General features: G+C 42.5%; 1 protein-coding gene across 7 annotated transcripts in view; it reads right to left on the bottom strand.

Moving 5' to 3' along the window:
• The window catches only part of LOC123361996 (amyloid beta precursor protein), a 322259-nt gene that overhangs the window by 58152 nt on the left and 245022 nt on the right, over positions 1-19085 (bottom strand). For all 7 annotated transcript variants that reach the window (XM_045002229.1, XM_045002228.1, XM_045002225.1 and 4 more), the window contains 3 exons: positions 18753-18911; positions 5064-5192; positions 3104-3203 (listed from right to left, as the gene is read on the bottom strand). In XM_045002229.1, the coding sequence (XP_044858164.1) occupies positions 3104-3203; positions 5064-5192; positions 18753-18911 (388 nt within the window). The remainder of the gene's footprint in view (positions 1-3103; positions 3204-5063; positions 5193-18752; positions 18912-19085) is intronic.

The following is a 19085-nucleotide window of genomic DNA, read 5'->3' on the forward strand; positions in this document are numbered from 1 at the left end:
TTCTGTGAGACTTAGAACATATTACATCCCCTTGGGCCAAGTTGGTGGAAGGAATATCCAATTTTTTTGAGGTGGACTTGGAGGAAGACTTAGTCCAGTGGTTCCCAAGCTTGTTCTGCCGCTTGTGCAGAGAAAGTCCCTGGTGGGCCGGGCCGGGCTGTTTACCTGCTGCGTCTGCAGGTTCGGCCGATCACAGCTCCCAGTGGCCGCAGTTCACTGCTCCAGGCCAATGGGAGCTGCTGGAAGCGGCGCGGGCCGAGGGACATACTGGCCGCTGCTTCCAGCGGCTCCCATTGGCCTGGAGCAACGAACTGCAGCCACTGGGAGCCGCGATCGGCCGAATCTGCAGATTCGGCAGGTAAACAACCAGGCCCAGCCCACCAGGTGCTTTCCTTGCACAAGCGGTGGAAGAAGTTTGGGAACTGTGACGTTGCAGTCTATATGGTTTTATAAAAATATGCTGATGAGTGAATATAATGTAACTGGATATGTTTTATGCAAAAGATCTCTTGTAAGGTATCATTACAAAGCTTATAATTTACTGAGTGTGATTATTCTATTTGTATAAATGTACCGCTCTTGTATCTGAAACTAGAAATATGAAATATAATTCTGAGAGCCTATTGTAATTATGCAAAGTGTGGGCCATTAATGGTGGTTTGGAATCTTGATGACTCCCATTAACCAGGACAACTGTCTGCAGATGGGTGTGTTTTATCTGTAAATTTTCCTGTATGTGTGTATGCTGGCAAGTGGGCCATGAAGTCTTGCAGTGACATGTGATTATGTCACCCGAACTAGAATCCATCTTTAACCTCCTCCCATTAAGAAGTAGGGGGTGGGAACCCAGAGAGGGACAAAGGATTCCCACCTTATGCAAAAAATATATAAAGGGGTGGAACAAAGAGAGGAGAGGAGCCATCATGAAGAATCCCCTAGCTACCACCTGAGCTGGAACAAGAGCTGTACCAGGGGAAAGAATTGTGCCCAGGCCTGGAAGGTCTGAGGAAAAAAAAACTTACTGAAGCATCTCTGAGGGTGAGATTATCTGTATTCAGTTTGATCAGACATAGATTTGCGCATTTTATTTTATTTGGTAACTTACCTTGTTCTGTCTGTTACTACTTGAAATCACTTAAGTCCTACTTTCTGTATTTAATAAAATTACTTTTACTTATTAATTAACTCAGAGTATGTATTAACACCTGGGGGAGCAAACAACTGTGCATCTCTCTCTATCAGTGTTATAGAGGGCGAACAATTTATGAATTTACCCTGCATAAGCTTTATACAGGGTGAAACAGATTGATTTGGGTTTAGACCCCATTGGGAGTTGGGCATCTGAGTGTTAAAGACAGGAACACTTCTGTTAGCTGCTTTCAGGTAAACCTGCAGCTTTGGGGCAAGTAATTCAGACCCTGGGTCTTTGCTGGAGTAGACGGGTGTGTCTGGCTCAGCAAGACGGAGTGCTGGGGCCCCAAACTGGCAGGGAAAGCAGGGGTAGAAGTAGTCTTGGCACATCAGGTGGCAGCTCCCCAGGGGGTTTCTGTGATCCAACCCGTCACAGGAACCACTGACTTAGTCCCATGCTTATGGGTGTGCTTCCTAACTTCCCAACTAGGCCCTGTTGCGGGGTCTGTGGGAGTGGCTCCTCCGATATCGGAGTCGGACTTAAGAGCAGTAGGAGGCACGCTCCTCTCTGATTCAGGCTGATGTATAGAGGGGTTCCATGGCCTGGGTGAAGTTGTGGTCTCATGGCCATCTCCATGAGATACTTCTGGAAACCATGTGCTCATTCTTCTTGGGTGCGGCTGGGGAAAGATTGACAAACACTGCGCCTAGTCGCGATGTCAACTTCTCTCAGGCAATAAAGGCAGTGTTGGTGGTCGTCACTGACTGACAAGGATCACGGGCAGGAGACACAGTTTGAAGCCCGGAATTCTGGGCATAGTCCAGTACCCGAATGGGGTACTCGGGCAGGGGGAGACCCCTGAGCTCTACCCTATTCTAAACTATTAAAATAACAACTAAATCTGATAAAACTATACAATTATAACTGTGTCAGAGTTATAATTAGGACACTGAAGGTTCTGACCTGGACCATGTGGTGGTGAGAAGGAACTGAAGATGCGGTCGGTCTAACCTGCCCTTTATCGCCTCAGACGGAAGCATGTGGGGAGCCAGGATACATGGGCAGACCAACAGACACTTTCAAATGCTCCAACTCCAGGCACATGGTGCACATGAGTAACCCACAGTGAAATACATTAGGTACCATCACTCTAAGAAGAATCAGGAGTTTTAAACTAGCACAATGAAAACCCTCATGGAGGACTTACATGCATGGTTCCTCTACGCCATTTAACTGTCATCTACTCTACAGTGGTATGACTCATTGCCATTCTCAAATTTCCCATGTCATATCGAGTGACATGGAATTGCTGAAATTTAACTGGAAATATGCCAGCTTGAAAGCATCATAATGATCAGTCAAAGAAAAGATGCTTAAGTCTTGGCAAGTTAATGTTTTGCTTGGAGTCTTCTCAAGACACCTAAATTAGATTTATCCCATTGAATTAAATATCCAAAAGAAAGAAATATGATTTGATCTCCATCAGTTATCTTCCCAAATCTAATGGCGACAAGAGTCAACAGCTGTTTTCTTTACAGTGTGTGGGTGCCAAGTGTAAATTAATACACTCAAACAAAAATTGTGAAGACATTGTTGCATATATTCTGTGAGAATTAAAATCCTGTATTAAAAGATAGCCACTTCAAAAAAATAATGTAGGAGGGAGAGGCCATTATGCAAGCAAAATATGAATAATCTTTTTCCATTCAGTCCCTCTAGAAAGTTCGCGATGTCAACTTCGCGTAGTCCAGAGTACATCAAGATAAAAGATACGTCCATAATTTACATCCCCCGAAATGTCCCCATTTATAGTTTTAAAACATTGACAGGTTTGTCCTCTTATTTGCTAGCTATTTTCACTATAGACAAAAGGAAGCACTGTATTTTAACTCTTTTTCTATTTGAACATTAAGACCCAATTTCTTTCTAGATCGTTATGATTCTTATAAAAAAACCAAACAGTTAACTTACCCACTTCATCCTGAATCTCCTCAGCAACCGCTGGTACGTTGTAGAGAAGGGAAAGAGACTGGTTCATGCGCTCATATATCACACGTAGGTGTGTCATAACCTACCGAAATAGAAGATCCATTTTGAGGGGAAATCATTAGCATTTTACCTACAGTCATCACTGCAGATCTATATATTACAAAGCATGACAGTTTTCAGAGGAAGAAGGTATAAACACACTGAGGCATGCCTCGTGGATTCTGCAAGTCTCCAGCATTGCACATTTCAGCTCTCTCTGGCAGCAGACACAGAAACAGTCTTTCTGGCAATGGTTCTGCTGTCTGGCCCCTTCTTGTGTCCCTGCATCTGAGCTTACATCTTGTCCTAGCATCCTTGTCCATACCAAACACGTGAACAAGGACTGAATGAGACGACGGTATCAATGAAGGTGGTCAAAATTTTTTGGCTGAACCTGCTTTTTGATAGAAAATTGGGTTTTTGACTACACAAATATTTTCACAGAAAGTGTTTGCTTTCTGTGAAAAATTTTGATTTTTTGATGAAAAACTGAATGTTCCAAAAACCAAAATGATTTAATCCAAAAGTAAAAATTATTCAATTCAGAAATGCAACTGTGGTAGCTCTAGTTCTGTTTTGGTACCTCATGTCCTCAGTTTCTATGAGCTGGGCTTCCCAGCTGGACTTCCTCTCCCATGATGCATCATGCCACTGGACTCCCATGAAGCACCATCTCCCACCACCAAGAGGCTAGACCATAGTGCATTATGGATGATGTAATTTGACAAGGAAGCCCACCCTATACAAGAGAGTGGGGACATAAGACACCCAAACTACAACTCCTATGAGGCACTGCGGTAGCTTTTCATAACTAGAATTTTGGTTTTTAATTTTTCACCAAAAAGTTACTTTTCTGCAGACCTTCCCCCCCCGCAATTTTCTGACCAGTTCTAGAAGTCAATAAAATATAGAGGAGGAAACAATCCCTCAGTACCAAGATCTCAGCACTCACATTTGCTCTTATTGCAGTTCTGCTGTGCTGAGAAAACACAGGGACCAGTGCAGGTACATTCAGAAAAACATCTGCATTCCTTGTTCTAATTTCTTATTTGCCAATTCTCATTCTTCCTTGTCCAGCAACTGCCAAACTTCCCTGTATACTGCAAATTTCATCTGCACACAGCCTCAGTTTTAAAGTAATCCAAATTTTAAGATAAATGGTCATATTAAAGGTTTAAAAAAAAATGATGATTTTTTTAAGGTTCCTTCAGGGGATAGTTAGAAGTGAACATTTCAGATTCCTGTGATTTTGAAACAATAAAATCTCAACTTCCAAATCTGGCATAGGAGTTCAAACTAAAGGGTATCTACTGTGTTAACCATGACATTAATGGAATTACATGTCTTTAATTTGGCTGCTAGCAAGACCTTAGCAGTTCAAGAATCACAGCTGGGGCAGAGTTTCCAATCACATGGTATCAGTAAAGAAAAAGCAGATTCTACAGATTACAGCACATATTTTCAAATTCAGCCACCGTGTCTACAAGTTTAATTGGCATCTTGAAAGTCAACTACATCTCTGTTGGCTTCTTTTTTGTTCTATGTAATTTGCAAGAAAAATATGAAAACTGTTCCAAAACAAATGTATCAAGGGTTGAACATCATTCAGCGGTCGATGTGCCATGAAATACAGTGATCTCAGCTGAAAAGTGTTAGACACAAGCAAAATGCACGATTTACAGTTATGGGCACCATGAAGTATCCTTACAAATGACTACAGAAATCCTGGTCAGAATGTTTAAGATTTTATTGTATTTAAAATTGTAAAAAAGAGGGAGTCAAATATTTAACAGATAGTATCACAGTTTACAGTGTATATTCAGGAGACAGAAGATAATTTAAATTGCTGATGGTAGATTTGCAATAGTTCAAAACGCTGCTTGCCCTATTTACTGGTTATTACCTGAGATCTGATTTGGGCAGCTTTCTTTGGATCCACCATGCGGACATGTTCAAAGTGTTTGAGGGTATGCTGTCTGTCTTTCTGCTCTGCACGCACGTACTTCTTCAGCATATTGAACACATGGCGAGGCTATGGAAGAAAAGCAGGAGAAAATTCTGAATTCAACATACTTTTCTGCATATCTGAGCACTGGGATACCTTAGATCAGAGGCTGAGACAAAGCACCAAAACAGTCACTGCTTGCAACACCTGCCCACTGAAGAAGGTGCAACTCCTGGGAAGAACATCCAATCACTTGATCAGTATATCGCAGGTTATGCAGCTGGGCAATGGCCGCAGATCAATATGACCACTAGCGCGCGTGGGGAATGTCCAGCTTGGCCCGATTTAAATTCCATCTGTTACATTTCTCTCAGTGGGTACATTGACACTGCAATTAAAAAGAGCAGTGGGCCAGCACCAGCTGACTGAGGCTCAGGCTGCAGGGCTGTTTAACTGCAGCCTGAGCTCTGGGACCCTCCCCCTTCGCAGGGTCAAAGAGCCTGTCCTCCAGTCTGTAAGACTGCATTGCAATTAAACAGTCCCACAACCCGAGCCTGAGTCAGCCGGCACAGGCCAGCTGGGGGTGTTTAACTGCAGTGTAGATGTACCCAGTAACTGTTTTACTGTTGGTGTCAGCAATAAGTAATCAGCCTGAACTGCATGACAGGAACTGCCTAGTTAAGATGCTAATTGAGGCCTACCTGAAACTAGGAGTTCATACATTTCCACAGCTTGTCTAGGCCAAACACACTGCACCCACCAGGGACTCCTCTGCATTCCTTCACTTCCCTCTCACTAGCTCCCTGTGTGCTACCCTCCCATCTCCCTCCATTTCAGGGACTCTATGCAACTCCTCCCTCTCTGTCCCTCATGTAAAGGGGATTTGTGCCCATACCACTGACCCTCCCCAAGGGAGAGGCTCTGTGTGCCCTCCCATTCCCCTTTCCCCCAATGCCCTCCCATGCCAAGGGCTCTATGTTCCCTCATCTCTATCCTCACCCCCTCAGAACCCAGATCCCTCCCCTCCTGGGTCCCCACTTTCCCTTCCCTACCTCTAGGTTCCCATTTTCCCACCTCCACCCTGGAGGAGTAGGGTTGGAGTGAATCGAGAATGGGTTCAGAAGGTGTGAAGAAGACTGGGATAGGTGCTCATTTATAGGGATAAAGCCTGCTGAAATTTAATCAGGATGTGTACACTGATGTACAGTGTTCCAAGAGTTAAGGATCTCTTTAGTTTTCAAAAATCTTTAAAAAAGGAAAGAAAAGAAAAAAGAAAATCTCTTCTAAGGAAATTTCTAGCCTAGAAATAAAAAAAATGCAACATTGTTTCCAAAGTAAAATAAAAAGCTTTATTGGCTTTAGGACTGAAATTCATTAGTGGTACAGAGTCTTGGAATGAAACTGCCAGCAGACTCCTGCTATGGACCAAGTCCCTAAAAGTAAATAACCTTATGAGTGCTGCAGTAAGGACAACGTGAACTGAAACAATAACTGTCAAAGGATTACAGAAACAGAGCCTAGAGAAGAAAGGAAGCACAGGAGGTCTTAAAACAATGGTGGAACTTCAAAGAAAGGAAGTGAAATGATCTTTGTTGACATTTCAGTCCTCTTTGCCTCAAGAAATATTAAAAAATAAAAATAGGTTAGAGTAGAGAAGACAAACAGATTAATTTCTATTTCTTGAAGAGAGTCTCCATTTAAGTTTCATGTTTAATGCCATGGGACACATTTCTTGTTTTCCCTCAACATGTTTTCATCTACTGTGATGGTCAGACCCAGGAAGATTTACATTATCTGGGACAACTATACTAAGAGAGGTCTTATTGCTGTAGCAATAATAAATTCCTCTTAAGGACCACTTATTCTGCTAGCCCCATCTGCATAACATGGCAACATACTTTAAGTGTAATTATTGAAAAAATTGAGAAAAGCCCAAAACTTACTACTAACGGGAAGATACAACAGATAAATCATGAGAGACTAGAGCACCATTTGCCAAGAAGTGACTCTTGGATGTTTGCACATGAAACTTAATTAAAAGCACAAGACATCAAATGAACTATTAAATGTACAGGTTTTTGTACAGTAGTGACACCTTAGTTTCTTTCCAACGGAGGAAAAAAAAAAGCACTAGATATTCTGCATGTGCTCAAACAAGTCTGCAGGTTTGTTTTTAACTATACTGACCCACACAATGAAGGTTAGGAAATCAGGACTCTGAAGAAGCGTGACTTAAAGCTAAGGAGAGTTTTTGATGTTGTGAAACATTCTGTTGCCTCACACTGATTCATAAAGTTCATTTGCCAATAGCTAGGAGCTTGTGAATGGAGCTCACTGGAAGAGCTGGATTACATGTATCTATAAAACAGGATTTCTTGACTGCTGCCACAACATTCATCCCCACAGGTACGTGTGAGAGAGCAAAGGGGGCGAGATGGAGTGAGGGAGCTGCCTGCAGGAGATTTGAAGGCAGGATCAGGCTTGTTACATGAGCTAAACAAACAGAGACACCAGGTGCGGGGAGGGAGCCTCAAGCAGATGGTTCCCTACAAGAGAGGAGAAGCAGCTGTTTGTGGGAGCTGACTCTAGGAAGTCTACATTGGTGTTAGCTCTGAGCAAGACATTTGCAAGCTGAACTACAAAGCGGGTCACCCCTATTAACTCAAAAGAAAGAACTTTATGAAGGACCCCTTTCGCTCCCCACGGCTGTGAGGTAAGAGCCATGCTTTGGGGACAGATTTTTGGAACTTTGAGTTTTACTTTTGAGTTATTGTCTGAATAAACCCAGGCCCCAATCACGGTGGTGGCTGGATCAGCAAGTGTGTGGAATCTCTGTAAAAGGGACTGGAAGAGGGAGAACAAAGGGTAGGGCAATGCAGAGGCACCCTGGGCACATGTAATAAACCATTCAGGCTTGCCTGATGTCCAGTAGTTATTAGAGGGGACTGAGTCAGGAGATCTGGGTTATATGTCTGTCACTGCTACTAACTCCATGTGCATAGCTGAGCAAATAACCGACAAGCTTCCATGGCTAAATGGAGATATGTGAGGTCATTTCTACTTTGGGCTCAACAAAACAAATGAGATACTGTCTATTGGTTCTGCTTTTCCAGAGTCTTCAGTTGTCCAAGAAAAAATGATCATACTCATGCCTTTTCTGGAAGAGGTCAGTACTCCCTCTCCTCCCCAGTCTGATGCCAGAAACTTAAACTCAATTCTAGACAAAGCTGTTAAATTTAGTAAGGAGCAATGAAAGCACAGTAGCAGCTCTGCCTGTTTGGGTGTGGCTGGGACCACAAATAACCTCTATGTTTTATAAACACAATTTCGGTCGTGGAAAAATAAAATTGTTTTTCAAGGATGATAATGGAAAAAGAATATAATAAATTGGTAATTGCTGGTGCTGGAGATATGCATATACAATAATGAAGTGGTGGTACTTGCCCCTTGATTATCTAACTACTCTAAAGATCAGTTTAATGTTATTTGTATTACAATAGTAACTAGAGGCCCTGACTGACATCAGGACCTCATTGTGCTAGGAACTGGGCAAAGATATAGTAAAAGACAGCACCTACCCCAAAGAGTTTATAATCTAGGTGGATGCAGCAAACAAGGGGATGCTGAGGAGGTAGAGAATGAGATGACAGGGAAAGGAGCATGCCTTAGCAAAATGAACATTAGGTATGGCTCACTTCCTGCCTAGCTGTTCTCAGCAGATAGCGTCTTGTAGGCATCCTGGCAGAGTTGAGTTTTAAGAAGGGATTAAAGTGATCTTGTGTCCACCCCACAAAAACTAAGTCTGCAGCCTGGGCCAAATCCTTGCAATCCTATCACATCCAGAACTCCCATTCTCTTCACTGAGAATTACCCACTTTGAAGGGATGCAGGACCAGTTCCTACAGCTGGACGGATTATTGTAATTTTAGGGCATAGATTCCTACAGGTGAGGGGCAGGTGGGGAAGGGACCTTCAAATTAAAGCATAAATGAAAACATTGCTATTATCTGATCATTTAAATCTTAAGGTCTGAACTCTGATCCCCTCTGCTTAAGAATGCACTACCTCTAGACCACTGAGTCAGCCCTGTGTGTCTTATATTTGATATTTAATCTGCAGGGTTGATAATTATTGAAAAATTACTGGGTATGGTACTTATCAATTGAAAATTCTGCTCCCTATTTTTAAGAATGTTTTTTCTTTTTATACGTTTGTAGCTATACTACTACTACTACTATTAATAATAATAAACAAACAGCTGCAGGACTGTATGCCAAACAGATAATAAGCTACATAAGGCAGTTAAGTGGGGGCTGTCTGAGCCCTATAGAATAATTTTCATTACAGTCCAGCGAGAATTGACAAAATCTTTTTTATTATCTCACTTAACTTTATCAGAAAGCAAACTGTATTTTGCAAATTGACTTTTCTCATTCACACACACACATTTATCGTGACTGGCCCTTTCGGCTACTCTTATTAATCCAGTAACAAGAAATTAAATTACCTCCTAAGCAGCAGCATCCCGAATTCCTCAACATTTTGAACACATCTTATTTCATTAAGAATATCGTGTAATGCTGATTTCAGAACACTGCAAAATCCTGATTGTTTGGCACGGAGACTAAATTTCTTAAGAGCAAGGGCATGCTCACATTATCTATATGTTAAGAAGAACAGTGTGCATATGTGTGCAGACACAAACAGACTGAGGTTATCTATGTAATAAATTGTGGAGTGGTATGAGAACTTGCGCTCATCAAGCACTCTTGATTCCTTCACCTGCATCCTACCCAGTAACCCATCTTCTATGGAATTTAATTTAACATTCCTAACCTTTCAGCAGATTCAAACACCTGCCTTTTAAAAAACAAACAAAACTTAGTCCCCTTCTGTGTATTCCGTATAATACAGCCTAATTACATGATCACATATTATTTCTCCAGTAATATAGAATACTGGTATATACTGCATTATTTTCTACAATCGTATTTATAATCTTTTATACTTAAATTAATTGCCAGAATGGCCTAGCAAATACTTTTACAGACAAGTTTTCTCTCTGGTAAGTTCTAAAATAAGTTCTTTTTAAAAAGCTTATTCTGTTAGCACCCAAATACTATATATCTTTCCATCAACTCAGCCTCAGTCTTTCTTGGTCCAATTCAGATGATGAGACAGTTAACTACAATGTAATATAGCTGCAAATTTACCACAGGCCAGTCAATTTTAACTGTTAGTCTATTACTGCAGACTTAGTGTGGAGCATGCTGTGTAATGATGGTTATCTGTAGTTTTCATAGTTGGTTTGTGAATGTCTTCCATTCAGCTCATCCTGCATACATGTTATTACAAGATACTGAATTTGTGTCTATACTCTATTATTTGGGAAACAGTCTTGTTACAGACTTTGAAAATGTATACAAAGGACAGAGTTAAAGTTGCAAATATGACCGTGACACTGTAATTTCCTGACTGGAGTGTGCTTAATCCCAAAGTCTTAAAATTTCCATAACAGTTTAGAAATTGAGAGACACAATGAAAGTCCAGATGAAGCAGGAAACTCTGATGACAACTTGGCAGATGGCATCTGTTCCTCTTAGTTATAGTAGTACTGAATCTATGCCTTACGTTGGAGTTGTGGGAGATGTGCTACTGCCAGTGCCATCATTTGGATGAGAGGCAAAATAAATGTTTCATGACCATAAACAATCCATGAATATTCACAGACAACTTTTTCCACTTCCACTTCCAAGAGTGAAGTGTTAACTCTAATGTCTTGGACAAATTCCAAACTCAGGTCATTAGAATCGGTCTGTCTAAATCCCTCCTGTAATTTTATTTGTTCAAGTTTTTCTTGATATCCTCCTAATGCACAATAGCTGCTGAATTTTCACTCCAGAAATGGCTGCATTTCAATGGTGGGAGAAGTGATCTTTACATCCAAGGTCAAAAAAGTATTTTGAGACCCTTCTTGATGAAACAGCTTTATAAATGTAAGGTATTATGAGAGAACACTCACCCCCATAATAGTGAGTTCTAGGCATTCATTTATGAAATACTTTCATGAAGCAAACAGAAGGCTGCAAAGTGTAGGCTAACAGAAACTGTTCCTATAACATCCTAAATAGAAAAAGTTCTTTATCTCCATTTTCTACTAATCTTTGCCATACCAAGAAGGCCTTAGTTTGATTTTATGCTAGTCAATGTTGACAGTTCCTTGTCATTTGTCTATAAAGGGAATTCTATTAATGTATATCCTGAGGTTTACTCCCCCCCCTTTATTTTCTCATTTATTCCAACTTTCAGCTTTAGTACCCAAAGGATTCCTCTATACTGGAGTCTGTGGAAATGATTAACTGGTGGAAGTCTGGCTTTATTTATACCCACCAAGTTAGCACATAAAAACTCTTATATTTTCTTTTCAAGAGGCAATTACAATGAAAAGTGTCCCACTGGTCTCTTTCCTGACCCAGAAACCAGACATTATCAGAAATTTGAGCTCTGATACAACAGTTGCAAGCAGGTGAGAAATATTATACAACCCTTAAACCTATTATCTTCCTATGCTATTGAACCACCATTTCAATCTCAGCGACTCGTGTGTAATGTGTTTTGAAACAACAATTTCACTGCGTTTATGGAAAATGGAAGTTTATCAAATTTAGTCTATATTGATACAGACAACAAGCTGACTCCCATTTCGCTAGCACAGAATACTGACCACTGAAAAACAGCAACAACAAAAACCCAATTAAAGCAATTCTGTGTATTTGAAAAACAGCTTCTAGGGAAACTTCCATGTGAAATTTTGAGCAGCCTCATCATTTTGATCAAAAACTTTTTGCACACTTGAAAACAAGAGGCATGCCCAACAATTACTTCTTTTTATTAGCCCATAAGGATGATTAACTTACTGGATTTTATCAGATGACTGTAAAGTTAATGGGACTGGTCTGGTGCAGAAAAAGCGGATTATCATGGGAGCATTGAAGAAAGACTCCACTGAAGGGTGAGCTACAAATATTTAAAGACACTTTCACACTGAAATAACATTTCAGATATAACTAAAACCTGGATTTAGTTTCCTTTCATATGGTTTTAATGAGGTTTCTATCTGCAACTTTTGCTAGCCCCCCGCAATAAATTGTAATTTACGCTACACATGGGCAAAATACCACAATTTATATCCAATCTTCCCAGCTTTACACCTCCCTTGACTTTTGGAGAGAAGGATAAAATGGGACCAAGATTTGGCCAAATTGTGGTTTTGCTTTTCGAAACCTTAACTCACTAGGTTTTACAAAATTAAAAACACCTGCAAATTTTGCTCTTACTTGATATTGAGATGGAGCAAAGCCAGAAACATTTATTAGAAAAAGTTCCCTCTGAAAACTGGGTTTTAGATAAAATGGGACCTGACAAAGTTATGTAAAACCTACCACATGGCTAGGTTTGCCTCCATTTTGTTTCATCAGTAGTTTGCTCCTAGAAAACCCATCTTCTACTGCTGGCAAACCGAGGATTATGACTACACTACGTGATCAGGCAAACCATCTAGGAAGCAAGGGAGTCTGTTTTTATCCACACAAAAGCATTTTCAACAGCAGCTGGGAAAATGCTGAAAATGCTGATTTCTCAAAGTTTGACCCAGTTTAAACGAAAAGCTGAAACCCACTCCTGGCACAAATCCCATAATTGGGCTTTGTGCAAAAAACTCCACAGCTGTGGGTTTAGGTGAGTGGGTCTATGGGCTGGAATAGTGGCTGCTGCCCCTCTTTCCGAACTCCAGGTATTTTGAGCATTTGATCAGTGCAACTGCTGACATAAAATACCCTCCCCCCCCTTTGGTCCACCCCCCAATTGCACCTCCCACAGCAGCCTAACTGGGTTCAGGAAAGACCTGCAGTGCTCAGGGAGCAGAGGCCCCTTAAGAGGCCTCTTCACATGCCCTTCTCTCCCACCGTGATGGCCAAAACTCTACCCCATTGTGCAGAGGGCACTACCACCTTCTGCAAGTGAGCCGTGTTGCCCTAAAAGCACAAACTATCGTCTTCTTAAAGTAGCTGAACAAAAACAACATGGCAACTGAAATTCAGCTAGACATTCAGGGCCTTATCCCATGGGCTGTGATTTACGCTTGTGCCTAGCGTTTTCAAATCAGGACGGTAGCATTTTAAACCCTCTGCGCACAGTGTACAAGGCAGTGGGAAAATGAGCCTCTGAACTTTTTCCTTATATTTCCTTTCTTATACACCACTGTGAACTTGAGGGGAAAAAAAGTTTGTAACATAGGAAGCCAAAGGTAACTATGAAGATCAAATGGGGAGGGGGAGCACGCGAGGGAGAGGGAGAATAGGAGGGGAAGCCAATTAAATTCGATGTACACGTGAAAAATAAAACGTGAACAAATATTTGAGCTAACCTACTCAGAGAGAACTATGACTATGTATTCTCCTCTTTTTTTTATTTGCAAAATGAAGAACAAAACTACTGATTATCTAACTGTAGTTACATATTAACACCACCTGCCATTAATCCTCCTGTCTGCAGTAATGCTATTGAGCAGTGCAAACCAGTGCAATATTTTGACATTGGAGACTGAACAGCTGCATTCCATTTCCAAAGGCAACAAAGTACAGAAGCAGCTCGGCTGCACAAAGAATCGGAGGGGAGGCTCAGCTCTGAGGTTTTGGACAGCTTGCATGATGTTGCTTTCAATTGCACACTCTTTCTCAATTTTCTGCTTAGTTTTGTACTTAAATAGGCCTTGAGCTATGAGACTCCATTTTGTACTTTCTCTGTTTTCCTGAATGCTGGGTCACCATGCAGAACGTCTATGTAGCTGGGATTGTACTGTGGTGTACATTTACTTCAAAAATATTGCAGTTATACCAATCTGTCCTGCACAAAACAAAATCATAACTGAATTCCAGTTCCTCAGCACTGATGTGCAAGATGCCAAAACCAGCGAGGGTGCCCCGGGCCAAAAAAGACAATAGCCTGGAAAACGTGTGTCTGGGTGTACACGTGTGCATGTAAAATTGTACTGTTCTTGGCTGACAGCACCCAAAACTGTTCTCTCCTGTTTTACAATCTTTTTACTACCTTCTTCACGGCTTTTGTTTTAATTTTAACCTTATTCCCCCCTCCACGTCCCACCCCAGTCCAGGGCCGCCCGGGGGGGGGGGGGGCAAGTGGGGCAATTTGCCCCATGTCCCGCAGGGGCCCCCATGAGAGTTTTTCGGGCCCTTCACTCACTCCGGGGGCCCCGGAAAACTCTCGCGGGGCCCGGACCCCCGGAGCTTCTTCCGCTCCCGGTCTTCGCCGGCGGGGGGGTCCTTACCGCCGAAGCGGGACCCACCGCCGAAGTGCAGCAGGGTCTTCGGCAGTAATTCGGCAGCAGGGGGCCCTTCCGTTCTGGGACCCGCCGCCAAAGTGCCCCGCCGCCGAATTACCGTCAAAGACCCGGCTGCACTTTGGCGGCGGGTCCCGCTTTGGCGGTAATTCGGCGGCAGGGGGTCCCCACCGCGGGTCTTCGGGGCACTTCAGCAGCGGATCCTGGAGTGGAAGGACCCCCCGCCGCCGAATTACCGCCGAAGCGGGGCCCCCCCGCCCAGGGCCGGCTCTACAGTTTTCGCCGCCCCAAGCAGCGCGCCGAATTGCCGCCGCGGGCGGCGAGGGCAGTCCATGTGCCCTTAGGGCGGCAGGCGCGTTTTCGCGGCGGCGGCAATTTGGCGGCAGCTTCTATGTTTAGCTGAAGCCGCCGAGGACAGCTAAATATAGAAGCTGCCGCCGAACTGCCGCCACCGCGGAAATGCGCCTGCCGCCCTAAAGGCGCACGGACTGGCCCCGCCGCCCGCGGCGGCAATTCGACGCGCTACTTGGGGGCAAAACAACAGGGACTGCCGCCCCTTGCAGAATGCCGCCCCAAGCACCAGCTTGGAATGCTGGTGCCTGGAGCCGGCCCTGACCCCGCCGCCGAAGACCCCAGGCCCCCGGCATCCTCTGGGCGGCCCTGCCCCAGTCTGGGTGTTGTCACTCTTTTCCCTATTCAGCTTTGTGCTGGGAATGTCTAACACCTCACTAGGTGTTTATCTGTAGAATCACAGCACCCCGCCATTATTAATGGCATTGCTGTGAGGTATGAGAGTAGCTTTCATAAGGGGGACTGAGGCACAGCGAGATTGACTTTCCAAGGGTCACTAGGAAGACTGGGAAGAGCCAGGAGCTGAACCCAGATCTGCTTGAGTCCCAGTTCACTGCCCCATCTCGCTAGATTATCTTCTCCTTGAAAGCCTTTTTGTGGCAGAAAGTGTTTTTATATTATATAAAAGCAAAATCAACAACATGTAATGCTTGTGACCCTCTCATCCATCTGAGAAAGACGTGGCACAGGTCTAAAGAACATTACCCTGCAAAGAAAAAGCTCAAAACAGGTTTATTACAAATCCGAACATGCTTCTCTCTCAAGGCAGTGATGTGCTGCCAGTATCTTAACAGTAAGCATTCACAAAAGGCTCACCCCTTAGCCTGTGCACCACGGATGCACATTCTTCTGCGGAGGAACTGCAATGAAACACAGCCATTTGTTTTCCAATTTAAACACAAATGCTCTCCCATACCTTCTCTCAGAGAATCTGGCTACTTCACTTGGAAAACGAACTTATTAAGCTGCTAGGAATGTTTACACTTTATTCCTGTAGTGAGTATATTAACAAAATAGCACAGTGCTTAACTTATCATTGGAAGATGTTATTGGACGGGAATTCCCTCTCAGGAAGGATTGTTTAGCAGTAAACATAGAAGGTTTGATTCCCTCAGGCCCAAGCTCCTTTCAGTTTGCTAGTGACAAAACCCCCCAGGAGTTCATCCTGTCTCATTGTCATTCCAGCCAGCTGTTTCCCAAGGTCAGAGATGAGGTTGAGTCCAGAGATGTATGCACAGCTCTAGCTGGGAGTGCGAGGGGACTGATATTTGGATTCTGATGGTATTGCTGTTCATGAGTCAGAAGATCATCCAAACAGTCACATGCCCAAATTCATCTGATAGACTGTTCACCCATAACTATCCCTCAGCTCTCAGCCACTGTCCAACAAAACAAAACAAAACAGGCCCTGCTACTGCATTCAAAATTTGTTTGCTGCACTTTGTGAACCACACATCTGGGTTGATACTGGCAACAGAATGTAATGAAAATGAGAAAAAAAAAGGTGGAGTAAGTATAGCATCATTAACAAAACTGGCAGGTGAACTATTAAAAACCTCAGAGCTGCTGTTCATCCCCAACAGCCTCCATTTGATCATGGTGGGGCTCTGTATGGTAACATCTCCAGGAGGCAACAGATCAATTTTTGTACTGTGGGATTTTTGCTGTGACTAGTTCAGGGTCACTTTAAGATGCCATTAAATCCTCATTTCCATGGAGTGATGTGTAAATCCACATTACTCAACACAGTCCAAAGATTAAGCTCTTTTTGACATGGAGCTAACCCCAAATCTACACATCAGTTACTTTGCTCCCCAAACCTAGACTAAAATATTTACTCCTTTGTACTCCTTTCACTGGAGGCTCTCCAATACTTTAGAAGTTTATTTATTCCTCACAATCCTCTTGTAAGGCAGATATGCTATCCACATTTTACTGAGGGGAAAACTTAAACTCAGTGATGTTAAGTGATCTGCCCAAGACCATGCAGTAAATCAGTAGAAAAGCTATGATTAGATTCATCTCAAGCACTACCCCCATGTAATTTTCAGCTATGAGCTACTGACTGCATTATCCCAAAGGAAACCGTGCGTTGATCTATAAATTGCTAACCTACCCACTAATTAAGGGCTGGAGACCACACTCTTCACTATCCTTATAGTACGAGTCAGAGGCCACAACTTGTCACATCTTACTCTTAACATACGATTGCACAAGACCCTGTACCATCCACTACCACACCACAGACTGCATGTCTTTCCATCCTGTCAAAATTAATCAGAGATCCCATGCTCCGAAACACCAGGGATCAAGCTTTTCCACGTTCACCCTGAATATACAGGATATACACTACAAGCCTTCACAGGAGAGGCCTGAGATTCCCCTTTTAATTGATACAGGGTAAAAAGGTGAGCTCAAGTTGTTGGAGCCTACAAAAGACTGCATTATCATCATTTATATATGTAACTGGGAAGATTTCAGTTTCCTTTAAATGCTGAGTAATAGGGTTCTACAACCTTATCTGCAGGATAAACAAGCATACCAGGATTTTAGAATAGAGGGGCTGAGTTAAAGCCGATGATGAAATATTAACTGCTTAATTAAAAACAAAACCAACCAACCAAAACACCCCAAACCCTAGCATCTTCAAATCCGTGATTTTGAGAATTTGTGATTTCACCTGTAACCCAGTCTTCCTCATTTTAAAAATATTTATTGTTATAGCTACAATGCTGTTGCACATTAATCATCTATCTGAAAGACTTGTTTGTAGGAATTTTTGTTTTTTGCCTTGCGTCGCACACTGCACAATCTTGGAACGTGGAAGCCCAGCTTTTAAATCTTTCCTGCCACTGTGGTTAAGTAGTGACAGTCTCTCACACTATCCAGCTGACAAGCAGTTTTCCTTCCAAAGGGGAATTTTTCTCTGCAAAGCAGATTTTTTTCCATAAAGGAAACCATCCTACTCAAGTGACATCAGGGGGAGGTTCACTGACACAGTCTATTCTGACAAGTAAGAGAGGTTAAACCTCTTACATAAGCCCAACTCCTGGTCATCATGACCAACATTCTAGCACAGAGAACTGTTCAGACTTTTAACCATACGAATGTGTGGTGGTGATAGGAATATTTGTTTCAAAATCTCAGTAGCCATGTATTTTCGACTGTCTTTTTTTCTGCTCTGGCAGATTAACCAATGCTTTGGATGCATCTCCAAATTTATCACTTGCATTACTTTCCAGTGTTGCTGAATCTGTACATTGACTTAAAATCTTGTCAGTGCCCTAAGGGTTTTTCCACCTAATAAGTGTCAGTAAAATAGAAAATGATTGACTGTTTTCCACAAACTCTGGGCTCATTATTCTCTGGGAAATACAGACCTATTATTTTTGGACTAAATTTAGTCATTACACATATGGATTCATTAAAAATTTCATCCAATCCACATCTAGAAACTGCTGTTTATATCACAATTAAAAACAACAACATTTAGCACATCTACTATATTTAAGATTCTGTTCTGGAGCTGAAGTCAAATGCCCAACAACCCTCACACAAGAGCTCTATCCCCCAGCATCCCAATATTTAAGCACACAAAAATCACAAAACTTTGAGATGGAAAGGGCATCTTATGTTTTATTGTTTGCACACCACACTGTAGCACTTAACTATTACTTTGTTGGGATTTGTAGGTGCTTTTAACTTCTGAAGCTCAGGTAACTTTTAGTATCAGGTGCCTAAATACAGATTAAGGAGCATAACTTTAGGAACCCAGGTTTGAAAATTTTGGGCAACATCCTTAGTGACTCTCTCGTGAGGGAAAAGAAAATGTTATTCTGTGCCTTTATAGAGGGGAATTGTACTTTGGTGTGTTCCTCTCTCTAGGATATCTGATGTGATTTCTACATAGCAGGTTAAGTTTATGGTATTCTACTTACTCTGGGAGGGACAGCTTGCAGAGCTGTGATATAGTTCTCCAGAGCAATGCGGCGACGGTCATTTAGCATGGCTTCCACTCTGGCCATGTGAGTCTCTACTAGCTGCTGTCTCTCATTCGCTGCTTCTTGTTCCAGTAATTCCACCTTCTCCTGGAAATGCTGCATGTTTCATGTTTAAAGAACAATAGTAGATCAATGGTTAAAGAGGCTGGCAGAGCAAGGTAAGTACCTTTTGCGCAGAGCATTAAAATCCTTCTCTACAAATGATGGAAGTGACCCGCCTTTTACTACAGCCAAGTGTGTCGATCTGTAGAATTTCTGAACCCTCCCCAC

Source organism: Mauremys mutica, chromosome 1 (assembly GCF_020497125.1).
Source record: "Mauremys mutica isolate MM-2020 ecotype Southern chromosome 1, ASM2049712v1, whole genome shotgun sequence".
NCBI classification, from domain to species: domain Eukaryota; kingdom Metazoa; phylum Chordata; order Testudines; family Geoemydidae; genus Mauremys; species Mauremys mutica.